The 14195-nt window shown below is 41.7% G+C and overlaps 1 protein-coding gene across 6 annotated transcripts in view; it reads left to right on the plus strand.

The window, feature by feature from the left end:
- IL20RA (interleukin 20 receptor subunit alpha) overlaps window positions 1-13943 on the plus strand; it is a 35578-nt gene extending 21635 nt beyond the window's left edge. For 4 of the 6 annotated variants that reach the window (XM_063329498.1, XM_063329500.1, XM_063329501.1 and 1 more), the window contains exon 7: window positions 1170-2460. In XM_063329498.1, the coding sequence (XP_063185568.1) occupies window positions 1170-2105 (936 nt within the window). In that variant the 3' untranslated portion in view covers window positions 2106-2460. Of the gene's footprint in view, window positions 1-1169; window positions 2461-11261; window positions 11819-13876 lie in introns of those variants that run through there. The other 2 variants (XR_010070336.1, XR_010070337.1) reach the window with 2 other exon arrangements.
- The last annotated feature ends 252 nt before the right edge of the window (window positions 13944-14195 follow it).

Below are 14195 nucleotides of genomic sequence, written 5' to 3' on the forward strand. Positions count from 1 at the left end.
TATACTGGGATGCAGGGCATGGAAGGTGGATATAGCTTGGTCTGCCTTGGAAATCTATCGGAACAGAGCTCTTTACAGTCCATGAATGTAAAAGGCCGCATAGTGAAAAATTAATGCAGACTAAACTTGAACTCCAGGAGTTTTTTCTCTACTAAATATATAATTAGTATGTTGGGGGTGGTTTTAATGTCCATTGCAATATTTTATGACCACCTTGAAGCTTCAATTTTATTTCTCCACCTCTGGATTCAATTGATGTTAAGGTAGCAAATGAATATAGATGTGGTATTTTAATGATGCTCTTTGGCTTTCCCAACCTACAGACTATTCCACATGGGTACCCCGTGTGGTCAGGGGGAGGTGGAATAAGCAGTTTGTTTTGGTGCAGCACTTCTGACCTGGGGGAGCTTTCAGACTACCTGGTACATCAATTAGTGGTCTTAGTCTTCCATTCAAGCTTGAAAGCACTGAAGTGCAGTTTCTGGATGTTGTTTCTCTATGGCACTTTTCTTCAGTGACTGCTTATACAGTATTTATTCCTGTTTAAAATATTACTCATTTCAGAAAGATTCCTATTGTTTAACTAGATGGTTTTTCACAGAGTCACAAAAGCAGCCTCTGACAGACCGCGCGGTGCAGGCTCCATACACTGAACTTCAACCTTCTGTATAGCTTCCTCTCTGAAAAGAAGCCTGATACTATTTGATTCTCTGTAAGCTGTACCTTAACACGGTACCTGACTCTGCTTGTGGGATGTGGGTTTGACTGCATTTCCTCTTCACTGTTTAAAAAGAGTGGAATAGATTCTGTAATCTGTGACCCAAGGACGACTTCGATGTTTTCTTCAAAGTCACTTGCGTTTGTGCTGGTGGAAGCAAAACCAGAGTTTGACAAAATTGTTCTAACCGTTATTTTGAGGTGGGGAACATGAGAAAATGGGTATTAGAGCTGGTCATAATATAGTTTTACTTCGGATAGAATAAAAAAAATGGAGGATATTAACATTCCTGGAGGTTTATACTGTGAACTTCCTTCTTCCCTGAATTGAAATAACCTCCTAATAAGGTCTAGCCTAGCCTTATATTTTAAAAATACATGACAGTATAAGAAGCAGCAAGATGGTTTTTTTATTATATTTCACTCAAATCAATATATTTTTTGCTTTCCAGGTATGGCACTACACTGACAAATGCAAGGAAAAGGTTTTCATACCATGTGAAAAAATAGTGGTAAACCTTATCGCTCTTAACGTGGATGAGTATAAGCCATCTCAGGAATCCAATAATCTCTCAGAAAGGAGAAGTCCCCATTACTACACTGTTTACAATGGCATCGAAGGGAAGGATTTGCCTTCAACAGACGTGCTGGAAACCAAACACTTGCTTGATATTTCACATGAAGAGATTTCACTCAAAGAGGATATTTTAGCAGAAGGGGACCAAACTGGGAACTGGCCATCTTATGGCCAAACTGGAACAAAGAATACTTTGAGACGCAAAAATGCAGGGACTGTGGAATATGAACATGATGTAAGGGCTGAAGACTTCAGTCCTGAGCAGAAACTAGAAGACCTCTGTTTGAAAGAGAAGACCTCTGCTTCCAAGGGACTACTAGGTGAGCCACAGATTGTTTGGGGGGACTTGTTTAATGTGAAAACAGGACAGCCGTATTGCCCCCAATTAGAGGTGAGGGCAACAGACCCTTGTTTGGGAAAGAAAATAGAGGAACTTCATTTGAAGATGGTTGATGCAGCAGATGAACTGCCAGCTGAGACCCGTATCAACTTGGTGGACTTGAATGCTGAAAAATCTGGGCAGACATCCTATCCTCAGCTGGAACAAATAGCACAGGGCCTCATGGAGAAAGAGGGTGGACAGACCATATTAGTAGATTGGGATCCTCACACTGGAAGACTGTATATTCCCACCTTGTCCAGTGTTGAAAATGAGGTATGTGAAACAGTATTCACGTGTGATGGTCCTGACGAAGATGGAATTTTGTCCAGGCTGTTTGAGAAAGAGGTAAATAAATCATCAGAGGACCAAGAAATGTATCTCCTGCAATTCAAGGAACAATGGGGACTGCACGTAGAAATGGAAGACTGAACAGTAATTCTTCTAAAATATTCTAAAATGCAAAATCTTGTTTCATTTGCCAAAGAGAGCGATGGACTCAGTAGAGCAAACACATCTTAATGTACTGAAGTTTTTGAAACCATCACAGTTGAACAACTTATTCATGGTATGTTATTTATAACAGTTTCCAAACACGTTACAAGTAATTTCAACTCCCATCGTAAACCCCTTGGGTAAAATATGATGGCTATGAGATTATCTAATTTTTTAAAAAATACATATTTTTACAGAGGATGCTGTTAGGATTTTCACACTGTAATTTCTATCAAAAAAAGATCAGCATTTGGAAGCAGTTATTTTTGGCAAATAAAAAGCAACAATTTGACATTTTTCTGAGCTATTTCATGTATCTTGACACAATGCAGTCTTTTCTAGGTCTCACTCCTGCTACATGCGATGGTTTGAGCTGACTTTTGTGGAAGTTAAGGGCATTCCAGTATATATTTTGTTTCTGCCTTATAAACATTCTTCTACTTAATGGAATTCTTACGTATTTCTGTTGAAAGACCTGCGTGACGCGCGGGGTCCCGTCCATACTGTGCCGCGCAGATCTGCAACCAGCAACAATTGTCATAGCAGATTTGCCTACAGGCTCAACAGGCGCAAGGGGGAAGAAAGCAGCATTAGTCATATTTTGAACTGGGGGAAAATGTGGCACAGAGGGATCCAGTGAAACGCCTGTAATCTTACTGGATGGACCGTGTCTCACTCAGCCTTAGACACTCGCAGTGCCCCATCTCTGTGACTCATGTCCTGCAAGCATCTGTTCTTCTTCCATGACTTTAATGGCGGGCTGGCGTGACTAGCTCAGACGGCGAAGTCTGACCCAGACACACCGCTGCTTCTGCAGACACGTCCCACTTGCTATGGCAGACCCGGAAAGTGTACCTGTGGGCTTTCTTTTATTATCTGATCTCCTGACAGGGACTTTCAACATAAGTTCACTTTTTCTCCATGTTATGTGATATTTATTTAGGATAGTAAAATTGCAGGGTATTTTAGAAATTATTTACTAAGGTAGATTATATTTTTCTTTTCAAAGCCTATCTGTCACTTTTCTACTTAATGGACCTTTTTGTGAATACCAAAAAAAACCAACAGTAATGTTTTTGAAGAGGAGAAGCAAAAAAAAAAAAAAAAAAAGTGAGAGAAAAAACTTTTCTATGGTGTTTAAAACTTGTACCCTCCAAACTAGGTACATGGTTAGGTGTATTTTTGAAGGAAGACTTTTACCAGTATCTCTTCTCTCAGGTACTGTTTTTGTTGCATGACCTTGGTATTTTCTGTGACTATTCATCCTCTGAAATATTTCAATTGTAGTCATGGACTTTCAAACCAGAAATGACAGTAAAATATTTCATGTTGGTGACTCCTTATCTGATGTAAAATATGCCCTCAACTGCTTTTATAATAAAGTTATAGATCATGTAGCAATGTTATACCTAAATACTTACATCAATGCGTTTGTTATAGCTCAGTGTGAAAGAAGAAAATAGTTGGAAATGTGAAAATGACAACATTTCTACTACTGCCAGCCTCATTTAAGCCATCCAAAATCTTTCCCAATATTTCTTAAAGACTTCTTAACTAAACTCTTAGTGCATAATCTCTTACTTGTTTTTTGTGATGTGGGGCCTCTAACTCATAGGTAGGAAACAATTATCTACTTTTTTATGTAGTCTGTTGAATTTTACCCAGTTACTGCTGCCCTAAGACCAATCACTTGTGTTTAGTGTGTATCTTCTGTGTGGAAGGATGAGGATGCTCCGGCTCCCTCAACAGTTTGGTGCAGCTGCCAACCAACCTTCCTAGAAGAGGAAGGTATCCCTTATTTTTGGTTTGTATTTCTCGTGTATTTACTTGCCTGCTGGTGGTGTCTGCTGCTTCTTTTTTGGTTAGATAAACAGGCCTTGCCCCAACAGTTACTGCATGTAAGGACACTTAACATATGGTAATCAAGTCACTGCTGACTAAAATTTGAAAACTTAGTAACTAAACCATAGAATCTCACTTCATTCAGTTCTTTGGTCACTGTAATCTCCTTTCTCAGCATCTTATCCCATTGTTTTTTTCACTTTTCAGTTACAGTTATGTTGTATAGCATTTATGTCCTCTCTTGTACTTGAAAAGGTATCACCTTCCTACTTAACATTGCTTGTGATCAGGGTACAAGATAATGAAATTCTTGCAAAGGTGCATTTTCATCATAAATTTATGTATTTTTGGACCAAAATATTTGTAATAGGAGTTTGCCACGCTTTCAGTGGTACTTCCTTTTGATCTGAATTTGCATTAAATTCAGAGCTGATACTAGATTATGCAAACAATCCTTCTTCATCTTTATATGATATACTTTCAAAATGTTCTCAGGATGATCACAGAAAAAAAATAGCCAGGGGAAAAAAAAAAGTAAATTAAGCTAAGAACTTTGTTTTATATGCAAAATAATTTTTCAGGTTAGCTAGTCGAGTCCTGGAACTGATGAGGCAGAAAAAATTATACCAATTTCTATCAATGTAATACCAGTAAATTGTTGATGGTGTTTTTATTATCCTCAAAGTTACTCATATTTTGCCTTAAAATCTTCTAATTATATTAAACAAATGAAACTGATTAGAAATGGTACCTTCAGCAAGCCAAACAGCAAGGAGCAAAATACTTCCATGGAAAATTGTAATTCTACCTACAAGATTTCAGACAAGGGACAACTATTAATTACATGGAAAATCCAAGCAGTAAGAGAACTGACATGTTCCTAGTTTTTATTACACTTTATTAAACTTTGGTTAGCCACATGTAATAGACTTAATGCAGCCAAAAGCAAGGTCATATATGTAGAAGCAAAGACTATGGACTCTACTCAAACATAAGGCTACTCGTAGCTTTTGAAATCAATGATTTTGAAAATGATGTGGGAGATTAATAGAACTAAGTAGCGGTATGTTGAAGACAAAAGGATGTGTATTTCTTGATTACAAGGGCAATGGAAATAGAATTTCACCTGTGTCTGCAGGGCTGATGTGACCGCTACTGGAAATACAGCATCCAGTTTACAAAATAAGCCAAGCCATAAAGATAGAAGGCAAATACTACTATTGCTAAAGTAATGCTCTTTCAAGCTTGAAAAACAGGAAGCCTGGCTATCAAAGTGAGATCTAATGGTGATGAAACTGATAGTTAGGTGTGGGCACACACAGTTTTGGAAAAGGAACTATAAATTTTAAGTGTGGTTTTGCTGCCTACAACTTAGAGTGAGTGACAGGCTTCTTGGAGGAGAGACTGAAACAGGCAGCTGAGTGCAGGATACCCATGGTCTGACTTACAGCAGCCCTGGAAAAACTACTGCACAATGCGAACGAGCAGAGGGAAAAGTCCAAATACGGCAGGCAAAAGTGCAGTACGAGCTGTGTGCCTGGCGTGATAAGGACCGCAGCTGGAGCAGGAGCTCCCGCCCAGTGCATGAAGTTGGCCAGGTGAGGAATGCGTGATGCAGGATAACCTGTAACGTGAAGCCTAGGGAAATGATCAAATTGTTAGAAGGAAAATCAAATTACACAGCCATTAGATGCAAGCAGCTGGATTGCCTGAACTTCACGGGGCTCTCCGATCAACTCGCCAGAGGCGCACTGAAGGAGCATGGGTGGCTGGACAAGGCTGAAATGAGGATGTTCTCTGCGAAAGTGGGATCAGAAAGAGTTCTTGGAATGGCCTGATATGGGTGGAGTGTAAGTAGGTGCATTTTGGAGGTGCCAGAAGTGCATTAGCATCTGTGATGTTCCAGTAATTTGCAACACACTGGTAGTGCAGTGGTTAGGACAGGTAGGCTCTGGAAAGAGTAGCTAACATCAGCTAGCACAGATTTTCCTATCGATATTAAGGTAGGTCCAGCAAGAGCTCTAAAAAACATTCTTGGGATCTAGAAAATGCACAGTATGAAAACATCCTGAACAAGGAAATACTTCAAATTACATTATTAATAAATGACTGCACAGAAACACGCTCAATTTCTACTGATTTCAAATGAAATTTTAAGTTAAGCTTATGCTTTAGCACTTCCCTAAAGAGGAATGAATTTCTGAATTTGGGACTTACAAAATCTATCAAAGTTTATCAGAAGAGAGTTAAGTCATGACTTCCACAAGGTCTAACCTGCAAATACAGGCTTAACCGGATGAAATTATTGGAATGTAAAGGAAGGAAAAAAAAAAAGAACAGCAGCATGGTTCAAACATTTTAAAACAAGGACAATTGACTATTTACCAAGGGCTGTGAAAATTCTCCAATGCCTGTAAGGTATTTCAAACAAGCATGTCCTTCCTCAACAATAATGCTAACAGATGGGTGACATTTCTTGCCTGGAATATGCCAAATGGTATGATAATGCTCATACACTGTCAAGTCTTAAAACTGATTAATTTTTTTCCCCTTTAAATAAGAAATGTTGTCTCTCCTATACAGTGGAGTTAAAAAATAGTTATTCCAAGCACTATATTTTTAAACAATTGCAGCTTCTATGTCTGACATGACATTGTAAAGTCAAAGATCTAAACCTGTTTAGCTATCTCCCATTGTCCATTCAAAATACCAGTGTTGTCCATAAAAGGAAGACACAGCAACAAGTCAAGATTTTTCTGCTTTGGTTTTGCATATAGGTTTCAAGCTTCATCAGCCCAGGATCACATAGCAGTAAGTGTAGGAAGTCATTTTCATGTTTAGTGTCACCTAGAAACCATAAAGATTTTTGGTAATTTGTACCGGCAATGACACTAAGCTGGTCTCCTTAATTTCTCACTGTCTTTTCCCTTTCTGGTACAAAAAAAAAAAAGAGAACAAAAAGTACAGACTTCCGTTTTTTGAAACCTCCAGAATCAGTTTAGCTGAGACAGATTTTCCTGGACTAAGTTAGGTTTTAAGAAGAGGACGGGGTCCTTAGCACCACGTAGCTATGAAAACCCTCTCTCACTGAGAGAAGACATGCACAGCTCTCAGCTTTTGCATCCATTTTTTCCTGGGGGAACAGGAAAAACGTTGCATTGCAGCAACGTTTTTCATTCACAGTGTTCCTGCTCTGAATGCACGTTACTTGCCACTGCCCTTTATGACACTGTAAGGCCTCTGTAGGCTGAGAAACCTGCAGAAAGGGAACAGCTAATTCCGTATCACTTGCAAGACAGCCTCCTAGATCTCATTCTGCCTTACTCGCTGCCTTGTCAAAGTTACAAGGAGTTATTCACCAAAGTAGAAAGCTAGCGCTCCTCCTCATCTCTGCCAGCAGCTTCAGCAAACGCTGTCTGATAGGATCTGAAATTGCTGCAGTGACTTCCATAGTGCCAGAAACTCTTCTCATTTCACAGTAACTCACGCAGGTACTGGCTTTAGCAGCAGCAGCAGCCTGTGCCGTAAACACGCATCGTCAGCTCTGCCTTCCAAAAACTGGCATTAAGAAATAACGTCTTCCAGCTATCCAAAGTGAGTCGGCAGACTGACAGCAGCTTGGCCCAGCATCAGGGCAGTACATTGCTTTGGGTTTCTAAATTCTCATGTCATTGCAAGCTGGGAGTGGAGGAAAACCTTCAGCAGGACCCCGTACTTGAAATAAGCAGGGAACTCCAAAAAATACCTGGGCCTTTGCAGTGTGACAGAAATAGGTCAAAAGATTTAAGCATTTTGACTGTTATGGATTAGGAAAGTCAGCACTTCAATACATCATTTGTGTACTTTAATTCTGGCCTTGACTTTTATTTCTGTTCATATTTCAGGCCCTCCAAATGTGTTACAGTCATTAACTATACAGAAAGAAGAGTTGCTATTCCAGTTTTACAGACAGGGAAACTGGTACAGGGAAAGGCTAAAATGGCTTGAAAACCATCACACAGTAAATGTGAGCTATAGGGCAGGAGAGGAGAAAGCACAGATCCCCCTCCTTCCCCAGTGTCATGCATTAACTGCTAAGGCCACAGTTCCCCTCACCAGTATGTCACCATAGTGGAGGTTACTCTGAGTTGTTGGATGTGTAAGGTTTTACACATACACAGTGGGCTTGAATTAAGAAAGTCAAATTTTAAGGTGACAATTTAGTATGTGAACCAGCTGCAGAGTCCAGAGATGACCAACAAAAACATCGGAGTTCTGGCAAACCTGACCCACAGGGCAAAGTCAGCCAAATTGATCCAGGAAAACTACTCTCTCGTGAATCACAGAATCACAGAATGGTAGGGTTGGAAGGGACCTCTGGAGATCATCTATTCCAATCCCCCTGCCAGAGCAGGGTCACCTAGAGCAGGTTGCACAGGAACACGTCCAGGCGGGTTATGTATGTCTCCAGAGACAGAGACCTCTCTGGGCAGCCTGTTCCAGTGCTCTGCCATGTCAAAATAAAGTTCCTCCTCATGTTTAGATGTAATTTCCTATGTTCAAGTTTGTGCCCGTTACCTCTTGTTCTGTCGCTGGGCACCACTGAAAAGAGCCTGGCCCCATCCTCCTGACACCCACCCTTTAAGTATTTATAAGTGTTGATAAGATCCCCCCTCAGTCGTCTTTTTTCCAGACTGAAGAGACCCAAATCCCTCAGTCTTTCTTCATAAGAGAGGTGTTCCAGTCCCCTAATCATCTTGGTATCTCTCTGCTGCACCCTCTCCAGCAGTTCCCTGTCCTTCTTGAACCAGGGAGCCCAGAACTGGACACAGTACTCCAGGTGCGGCCTCACCAAGGCAGAGCAGAGGAGGAGGATGACCTCCCTCGACCTGCTGGCCACACTCTTCTTGATGCACCCCAGGATGCCATTGGCCTTCTTGGCCACAAGAGCACATTGCTGGCTCACGGTCATCCTGTTGACCACCAGGACTCCCAGGTCTTTTTCCACAGAGATGCTATGTAACAAGGTAACAAGCGATGCCATGCAGCCATCTTAATGTGGCATTAATGTCTGATGTGCTGAGTGGGGTGCGCTCCCGACTGACCCCGGGACATTCTGTCCCACCACCTCATTAATGCTGACATTAACGGCGTTTTGATGGATGATTGATTGTCTGTTTTGTAGTATTGCTTTCTTCCAAGAAGGACAGTAGACCAGTGGAGTAGATAGCCTGGGAAGAGTGGACAGTCTTTAAGAATCAAGAGAAAATTAGAGAAACGTCAGTCAGGGGTGGTTTAGATACAGTTGATCTTGCCAAGGAGCAGGGTAAGAATCAAATGAACTGCTCCTGTTTTATATCAGTGAGCTTTGCTAACCAATGCAACACTCTACAGCAAGCTGCATCAACCCAAACAGCAAAGAGAAGTCCCACTACGCAGTCAAGCTATTGATCGGAGAGGTGCTCCTACACCTCTCCTTCACTCTTGGCCTCAGGTGAGGCACGGGTTGAGGGAAGTGGTACTCTTCATGAAAACCTCCTGTCTGAGCTGGAACAGGGTTGTCTCCACCAGTGTTCAGTTTTCTCAGTCATGTCCTTCACTACTTGTGCCAGCTTCCAGGCTCCTGGTCTTTTAAGCCCTGAATAACTACCAGCTCCATAAAGACATGGAGCTTTCCTGGTCAATCAGAGCTTTCCTGGTCACAGAGCTTTCCTGGTCAATCAGAAATTTTAACACACACCCTCCCCATATTTTTTAGGCGTGGAAAAGCATGGGTAACAGTCTGTTCTGCTGCTCAATGCTGTTCTCTCTTTTGCTCCCATCCCCTGTTTTCCTGGGCCTCACGTTTTTAAGCAGTAGCCAAGAAGCAGCCTGAGAGTAGGGCAGCAGTTATCAGTTGGAATGGGATAGTCAGCAATTGTTCAGGGATTGCCAGCAAAATTAATGTCAGGCAGTGCAGTTGGTTGCGGTAAAGATGGTGTGCGTTGCCAAAGAGCGAAGGAAAATAGTAAAAGCTTTTTAAGGGTTGTTTTCTACTGAATCAGGAATTTAACCATGCAGGAGATGAGCAGAGAAGCCCTGTGCCTGCCCTAGGGGAATGGCAGGAGCTTTCTACCCTCTTCTTTTTGGCAGAAACTTGTTGCCACCTGGAAATAGGAGTGCCTACATCCCAGCACTGACCTACTGGGATTCTCAATATGCAGTAATGAAAGCATTTGGCAAAGGGCTCCAAAATAATTATACCTACAAGTTTAGCCTCTGCCTGAAGCTGGCACTCGAAATATTTCTGTGAGGATTACAAGCAAAGATATTTCCAGGGAACAATGGAGGTAGTGATAGGAAATCTGACTTCTCCTCCTTTCTCTCAGTCTCCTGCTCACTAAGGAAGCAGAGGTTTGTCGGCAAACAGATACCATGGGTTTTAAAACATGAATGTGGGCATGAACCTGAAAAAAACTCCAAACCATCTACTCTATTCATCTATTGATGGATGGTCCACAATACCTTTGGTGTACCTTACACCACTAGTTAAACATTAATTTACTTCCATTTGTGTCCTTCCTGTATTTGCAACATCCTTAATTTCTCATTGCCATCACAAATATTTCGTCACGGTCTTTTGGTACAATTCTACTCCTAGTTTATCAAAAACGCAGGTGTCAGAACTACCCAACCTCACAGCCCTTGTCAAAACGGTCCCAGGTCTCTGTAAACACATTCCAGTCCAACACGGGGAGGTGCGGCAAGACTATCACCTTTTACCCAATTAGTCAACACAACTGATTTGTGTGACAAAGAGAAAAGACTCTTACTTCCATTATGCCAACTAATAAATTTCTCATAAACAGGCCTCAGGAGAGATCAGTTCTACCCCACTTACACGTTATCTTTGATAGAAACATTTCCATAATCAATACAAGTTTGATCTAAGCATGTTTCTCAAAACCTTTTATTTTTCAAAATGCAGAGTATCCTTATAGAGTAAAAAATACTCCCGTTTTCCAAGGTCATATCAATACCATTAATAAAAATAAACTGACCCAAGATGAAGTGAAAAAGAGGAGCCAACCCACAGCTTCCCTCTAGAGCAGAATGGCTGTACGACATTACGTTCCAGCCGGCCTTAGGTCTGACTACTATATGCTCTATTTTTTCCATTCTCCTGGCAGCGGTACACTATTGTAGCAGTAGATGTTTCACCCTGTTGCTTGTGCCATGCTATGTTTGCTCAGTTCTGTTAAGGTTAATACCAATTTTGTTTTCTTTTCCTAGTTAACCTCCAAGGAAATCTCAGCAAAATCTTGGTATTTCAGTGCTTCTCTCAGCTCCAGTGTCCATCCTGGCCAGCCAAGCGAGCAGGACATTTAGAAGCCATTGCCAAATTGCCAGCTTCCTTCTCAGCACTACGAGAAAAGTGAGAGAGATTGATCCATCACTTCTGCCAGGGCTGGAGAGTCTGAAAGGCAGCGTGGTCAGCACCCAAAATCCTCCGCAACTGGAGCATTTGGAAAAGAAACTCCACCTTCTTCCATGAAAGTGTGTGTGTGTGTGGGTGGTTCTACGTTTGATAGAAGATCCAATGAAGATAGAAAATGGGAACTGAAGATTTTATTCTGAATGCCTGGAGCACTCTCTAATACTGACAATTTTCCTGACATTTCTGTGGCATTCAGCAATGCAGAGTTTCCCATTACTAGGTGCCTTCTTAAGACCTGTGATTGTGTTGAAGACCATGCTGTAAAAGCGAAACCATCCCACCCATCATCTGTAGTTTGTGCAGTGATCAGGTCATGTTACTACTGGCTCCCTTAAAAATTAATGTTTTAATTGCTTGACAGAGATGAAACATGTGTCTTCAAGGCTCCTACTGATCCAAAGCCAAATATTCCAGTAAATGACAATAGTCAAAATCCATTAAGTGGATGGACCAGTTGTGGCTTGTTTTCCCTAGCTTTTTACTGTTATGTTTTTCATTAGTAAGAAGGCAGATCTGTTCCTCATAACTTCGTTAGCATTTATCAGGAAGCTATCTGCTACAGTGAGGCCATCAGAGTTCCCTGGAAATATATATAAAGACCAAAACAAGCAACCACATTGAGACTAGGTTTGTAAATTTGCTTATCTTTTGATTTCTGGTCACCATGACACAGGGCAGATGGCTAGGTTTCTTTCAGTCTGATTTGATTACTACTTGTTTTTGTCTCTTCTGCAAGAGAGCACATGAGATTTCACACTGACTTAGGTGGGAAGGACCTTGTCCTAACAGTCTCATCAAGGTAATCTTGTTACTCCATGATCCAGTGGCCTCTCCAGTGCCCCTAGTAGCAAAGAAACATCAAAAGCCAGTGTGCACGGTTGAAATTCAGTTAAACTAAGCACCTGAACTAGGTAGTCTGAATTTTATTTATTAAAAATAGAAATCTCGTAGCAACAAGCATGGTAGAAATGTCAACATGGACAAATGTCTTCAGTTAGGGATGGAAAACTGATAGCAGTTCCTATCCAGGACTGTGATTTAGTATTTAATCCTCAGTCTTGCAACACTCTTCACTAGGACTTCAGGCAAACCAAATTATTTTTTTCTGTTTCTACTTCTGCCTCTGTTACTCCATGTTTATTATTTAGAAAGCTCCCCAAACCTCTCTCAGCTTTGGTCTGCCTCATGCAATACAGGCAGGGACTCAGTTTCTGCCCCGGGCAGTTTTCGTTCAGCCAGAGAAGTGAAGGAAACTAGAGTTTTGGCTGCCAAAACACATTGCAACTTCTTACAACAAACCCCAGGAGCTGCAGGGGAAATCCTTTGATTCATTCTCTAAACCACGAAAGCTGCTTGGCAGAAATGTGTCACTACTGAGTCGGGAGGCCAGGTCAGCACCTAGGAGTCTGGCTCCAGATCCGTGAACACCTCGAGATGAGGAGACATCCCCACTTTCCCAAAGCCCTCTCTTTCTCAGAGGGAGGGAGGATATCCCAAGCAGTTTGTACATTAGAGAAACCAGGGATGCTTGAGTCTTCCCACGCAACAGCTGCTGAGCGGTGCCAGCACACCCAGGGACGTTGCCCATTGAGTGAAAAGCTGTTCACAAACAGAATAGGAAGTTAAAATCACAAAATGGATGGACTAAATCCGCTGCAGCTTTTTGACATTTTAATGCTGTTGCCAGCAGTGCAGGAGGAAGTAGAGAGCCAGACACTCGTCAGTCACAGAGTTTCAAGGAGCGCAGGTGGCTGAGACTTTGGTCATACTGACTTATGCTGAACCCCACTTTTCATTCCCTTTTTTCTCAGCTACTCCATATCTATCCAGGTTGTAAGAGCTTCAGAGCACAGTTCAGACCCATCTCATCTCCTCTGCATCTTTTCTGTAATATAAAAAGGACAAAACGGCAGAGTAGAAGATTCAACATGAACCTTCCAGTGTGTAATGAGCACACCTAGAGACAAAAACTTGCAGTGGGTGAAATCCACATGCTATTTCAATATCTAAAAATGTAAATCAAATGGATGTCTCTCAGATGAATACATTACAACATACAGTAATGTTAGAAGGCTAAACCAGACAGGCTGCTCCGAAGGAGCATAAGTGTGATACATAACTGAGGCTACTGCATAAACCTGGAGCAGTGTTGGCTCTGTAGCTAACCACAAGTGAGCACACACACTGCCTGGATTTGCTTTCATCCACACATTCATATTCATTTCCAAACGAGACCTCTTCTGGAAGGCTGGCTCATGGTTTTGCATCTAATCTCAAGGGCTGCTTATAATCTTCTCTGATTTCCATTCATCAAAATTAGTGTCTCTAGCTAAATAGTTTTAGTTGGTTTAACTAGCTGGGTAGTTTTATCTATGAAGTATCCAACATTGCCAGGAATTTTCCTCTCCAGGAAACATCTCGTCAGCACTGCTGAGGCATTCATCAACCTCAGAGGCATTCATCCAGCTGTACACCCACAAGTTCATCCATCCGCAAGCAGGCCAGCAGAAACTGGAGACTGAAGACAGACATTGGTATTTCTTTCAGCGAGGAGACTCATCTTTTGGCAGCTGGGTGGGAAGAGAAGTGTATGAGCACCTACCAGTTCGGCCGCAGTACCGAGCCGGGGGCCTCTGCTCACACTGCCCCATGCAGAACAAGGGCATTCTTGCATCTCAAGCAGCGGTGAAGGTAAAGGAAAGATTTTTTTTCTCATCTGCTGTATGTTT

Source organism: Chroicocephalus ridibundus, chromosome 3 (assembly GCF_963924245.1).
Source record: "Chroicocephalus ridibundus chromosome 3, bChrRid1.1, whole genome shotgun sequence".
NCBI lineage: Eukaryota > Metazoa > Chordata > Aves > Charadriiformes > Laridae > Chroicocephalus > Chroicocephalus ridibundus.